The 5,000-nt window shown below is 52.3% G+C and overlaps 1 protein-coding gene across 1 annotated transcript in view; it reads right to left on the bottom strand.

Annotated features, from left to right (window-relative positions):
• POLRMT (RNA polymerase mitochondrial) overlaps positions 1–5,000 on the bottom strand; it is a 30,042-nt gene that overhangs the window by 4,296 nt on the left and 20,746 nt on the right. Inside the window, 4 exon segments of the mRNA XM_060233487.1 lie at positions 1,190–1,263; positions 2,053–2,144; positions 3,410–3,442; positions 3,444–3,528. Of these exon segments, the coding sequence (XP_060089470.1) occupies positions 1,190–1,263; positions 2,053–2,144; positions 3,410–3,442; positions 3,444–3,528 (284 nt within the window).

The following is a 5,000-nucleotide window of genomic DNA, read 5'->3' as shown; positions in this document are numbered from 1 at the left end:
GCCAGAGAAGGACTAAGGCAGCTGAGATCACCTGTTACAAATAAACAGGCAAGGGAAAAGTGGGGGGGGGGGGGAGAAGCAGTCAGAAGATAAAAGCTATCAAAAGAAAACAAAGAGGCTTAAAAGATAGATTACAAGAGCTCACTGAAAGGAGGAAACCGAAGCAGGGAGAGAGGAGATGCCAGTGAGTCGCACCTCCAGAAACGTTCCTTGAAACGCTATTATTTAGATCCTGGATTTGCGACGTGGGAGGGATTTGGGACAGGCGTCTGGTTCTTAGCAGCTCAGGTGTTGAATCCCAAGGTAGGTGACATCGAAAGCTGACGCCCACCTGGATAAGATCCAGAGCCCGAGCTCGGGAAAGCAAACAACTCGAGTGACCAGCAGAGGTCTCCCACGGAAGCCACCAGTGACTGTCTAGGACTCGACTGTCGCTGATGATTCTCACTCCAGGCTGCCAAGAGACCTGGGCTAGGAGCTGCCCTCAGAGCACTCGTGGGGCTGTCCTCGGTCCTGCAAATTTGGCTTTTAGCCCAGACACTTCATGAGGGAGGTGCAGTGAACAAATCTTTACCACCAGCACAACGCTACTTGGGGATGACAGAGATTGCTCTCATTTTGGGCCTAGAAGTCCTCTCCCACATGTTAACAGCCATAATCAGGTGAACTACGTGTGAGCTGACTTGTTTAACCGAGCTGTAATAACCGTCTCCGACTAGATTGGTGGAGCCACTGCCAATCAAGCATGTCCTTGTAGCCGTATGAACGAGAAACCTGCTTCACCTTCGATGGAGAAGTCCACAGAAAACAGACCGGCAAGAATGCATCATGCATGCCAGCGGAGGACTGGAAACAGCAGCTCGCTTTCAGAGTTACCGCCAAGTGATGAAGCAGAGAATCTTTACAAACATCCATTCTTAGCAGCCAAGCACCTTTGTGTAAAACTCATTTGTAAGGCAGGCCTAACCCAACAGGCTTCAAATGTCAAAGTACCCAACTACTGGACCATTGATTCTTAACAGTCTGGCTTTTCCTCAACTCCCAGGGGCAACAGTGAAGCTCACTGGCTTAGACAACTACACAAGTAAGAAAACCAGGGAGGGACTTTGGGGGCACATGTGCAGTCTCCCCTTCATCCCCCAAAATCACTGGTCCCCAGAACCAAAAACAATGTCCTCCACGTTCATACCTTGCTTGGGAACTTTGGACAGCAACTGCACCAGCCGCTGATACTCCAGAGCCTTGGTCTTCTTCCACTCAGCCCTAGAGAGGGGGAGGGGAAGAGATCTGGTTACACGACAAAGTGAATTATCTGAACAAACCAAATGAAACCCCCTTCCTCAGCCTTCAGCTCAATGCAAGTCAGGAATGAGAAGTTGCGCACCAGGAGCCTTTAGCTAAGAAACCTCCCCACCTTCCCTGGCAACTCCATAGCAGAAGTCTCCCAGGGGAGCCTGGCTGCTAAAACTGCTCCCTCTCTCTCCCTCCAGCCCAAAGGGAGGCTCTTCTCCTCTGACGGCCAAGACAGCTTTCCTCACGAAGTCACTCTTCAGGTAAAGCAGCCCTTTCCCCATACCCAAAACTCTACCCACAATACTTCTGCAGGTGAGCCAACTAATCATGTGATATGAAAGACCACCCACAATTGCCTCAATGCCAGGTGCCATTTTAGGTTGCTATGGCAACTCTCTGGATTTCCGGGGGGGGGGGCAACATTTGCATATGCACAGGCATTGCTGTTTGGGGAGGGGGACTGTCCCCGTTTTTTAAAAATAGAGCCAGTTCTTCTGCAGACCTGGGAATTCCCCTGGGCACCCCTGCAATGAGGCAGGCCATAGCTGGCCCCACTGTGAATGTTGCCTTTTACCTACACAAGGTGTAGCCCTAGCTGCCAAATACAAGAACAACAACATTTAGCTCAGGAATGGACTAACTGCAGGCTGGCAGCTGCCTACTTTTTACCTCCCTGAAGCCCCAGGAGGTTCCTTGAAGGTTGTAAATAACCCAGATGCCAGTGATCTGGTGGGAAAGGAAAAATCAGCCGGCACTCACGGCAAATGGGCACAGTATTTCCGCAGCATGAACCTGGACAGGTTCTGCAAGATGGGCTGGCTGTGGAGTGCCACAAACTGCTCTCGGCAGACCTGGAAAAAAGAAGCGAGTGAAAGGCAGAACCCAGACATAGCCTGAAGCCACCAATCCCAAAAACCAGCTCAGTGATCAGGGCCTTGAGGAAGGAACAGCCCCCCCAGTTGGGTCCCCCCCCCATCAGCATTGACATTCAGCCCCTTCTCTCTCCCGCCCCCGAGCTGCCTTTTCCTAGAGGATGCGCCAAACCAGAGATTCGGCCCAGGCAACAGGGGAGATCTCACAGCCAGAGCTCTTGGCCTGGCTGCTTCACACCCTTTTGATCCATGCAGCTTTTGTTCCAGCGATCGATTTTGCAAATGCAGAAGGCAGAAACTGTCTGTCTGGTCAATAGCAAGAGCTGGGGAAGAGGCAGCAAACCAGACTTGTTATGTCTGGAGAAGTTGAGGCATGGAATAGTGCTAAAAAAAAGATCAATCCAAATTCCGTGCCCCCACCCCCAAAGGAAAGCTACAGGGCTAAGAGAAAGCTGAACATCCCTCCCTGTTGCGGCATCAAATTCCTCTTCCAGCTTTGAGCAAAGGGGGCAATCTCATGCCCCATAACATCCCAGCCTCTTCCCACCCCCTACAGGCACCAGGAGGCGTCAAGACCTCTCCCACGACCCGGAGACCCTGACCCAGCCTGGGACCTTCAAGTGCCCCAAAGGGAAGCAGGGGAGCCAAGCGCATAGTCCACAAGGCAGCACAAAGTCCTACGTTCGGGCAGTCATGCTCGTGAGGAAGGGAGCCAAATTCAAGCAGGATCAGTGGAGAAAGAGCAGGAACTGGTGCTGAATCTTAATTTCCTTTGTGGTGGTTGCTACGAGCAACTTGGGGAGTGGATTCTGGCAAAAAATGCAACTAGAAAAAAATCCACGGCCCACATCGTGTAGGCAAATTAAGCAAATTCATTTTCTCTCTCTTATTCTGCCCCCTTGGTTTTGTGTTTGCTACTCATGGAGAGCTCCCCCCCCCCCGAGTGCTGAATTTTGCCCCCCCCCCTTGATCGCCCACAGAGCCTTATGAGATCTTGCCAAGCATCGCTAACACCCTCTCACAAACACTGCTGCACACCCAACAAGGGCCGGAGCCCTGCTCTTTGTACTGAAACCAAGAGGTTATGTGTTCCCACCAAAAAATCCCCCAAGCTGAATTCTGCAGCTAATGAATAGCATAGTTAGTGCCATTTCTGGACTATAAGGGATATGCGCCTTCAGACAAAAGCAAAAAAAATGGGGAGGATGCCCCTGAAGGTTCTGCCTGGCAGAGAGGAATCTTACCTGATTCATGATGTCTACCGTGAGTGCATGAGTCCCAGTAGCAGTCATGGACCGAAACAAAGGTCAGCCCCCGCCTAGGAGAGACAGAAGCAGCTGCGTCAAACTCCTCAAAACCTCGGCTTCCCAGAAAAATCAACCTGAGTTCTTCCCTTCCTAACCCTGTGTAACCAGCCTAACCTCACTCAGCTTCCCCCTGTGGCTCCCTTCAAGGCCAGGAGGGCTCCTGTGGGGGTAGAGTTACTGTCCAACTACAGAACAAAGTTGGAGTTCCGTCAGGCTCCTTTAAGACCAACAAGAGAGCCAGTTTGGTGTAGTGGTTAAGTGTGCGGACTCTTATCTGGGAGAACCGGGTTTGATTCCCCACTCCTCCACTTGCACCTGCTGGAATGGCCTTGGGCAGCAGAGCTCTCTTATCTGGGAGAACCAGGTTTGATTCCCCACTCCTCCACTTGCACCTACTGGAATGGTCTTGGGTCAGTCATAGCTCTCTTATCTGGGAGAACCAGGTTTGATTCCCCACTCCTCCACTTGCACCTGCTGGAATGGCCTTGGGTCAGCCATAGCTCTCTTATCCGGGAGAACCGGGTTTGATTCCCCACTCCTTCACTTGCACCTGCTGGAATGGCCTTGGGTCAGCCATAGCTCTCTTATCTGGGAGAACCGGGTTTGATTCCCCACTCCTCCACTTGCACCTGCTGGAATGGCCTTGGGTCAGCCAGAGCTCTCTTATCCGGGAGAACCGGGTTTGATTCCCACTCCTCCACTTGCACCTGCTGCAATGGCCTTGGGTCAGCCAGAGCTCTCTTATCTGGGAGAACCGGGTTTGATTCCCCGACTCCTCCACTTGCACCTGCTGCAATGACCTTGGGTCAGCCATAGCTCTCTTATCTGGGAGAACCGGGTTTGATTCCCCACTCCTCCACTTGCACCTGCTGGAATGGCCTTGGGTTCAGCCATAGCTCTCTTATCTGGGAGAACCGGGTTTGATTCCCCACTCCTCCACTTGCACCTGCTGGAATGGCCTTGGGTCAGCCATAGCTCTCTTATCTGGGAGAACCGGGTTTGATTCCCCACTCCTCCACTTGCACCTGCTGGAATGGCCTTGGGTCAGCCATAGCTCTCTTATCTGGGAGAACCGGGTTTGATTCCCCACTCCTCCACTTGCAGCTCCTGGAATGGTCTTGGGTCAGCCAGAGCTCTCTTATCTGGGAGAACGGGTTTGATTCCCCACTCCTCCACTTGCACCTGCTGGAATGGCCTTGGGTCAGCCATAGCTCTGGCAGAGGTTGTCCTTGAAAGGGCAGCTGCTGTGAGAGCCCTCTCCAGCCCCACCCACCTCACGGGGTGTCTGTTGTGGGGGAGGAAGGGAAAGGAGATTGTGAGCCGCTCTTCGGCTCTTCGGAGTGGAGGGCGGGATATAAATCCAATATCATCATCTTCTTCAAGGATTTATTCAAGGTATAAGCGTTCGAGTGCAGGCATGTGAGGATATATCTCTCTCTGGCCTGTGAAGAAGTCTGCTGCAGTTCTTGGACTCAAACTTTGTTCTGCTGCTTCAGACCAACACGGGGACCCACCTGACTCAAGTCCT

Source organism: Heteronotia binoei, chromosome 2 (assembly GCF_032191835.1).
Source record: "Heteronotia binoei isolate CCM8104 ecotype False Entrance Well chromosome 2, APGP_CSIRO_Hbin_v1, whole genome shotgun sequence".
In the NCBI taxonomy this organism is placed as follows: domain Eukaryota; kingdom Metazoa; phylum Chordata; class Lepidosauria; order Squamata; family Gekkonidae; genus Heteronotia; species Heteronotia binoei.
This window is presented reverse-complemented; position numbering and strand designations above follow the sequence as displayed.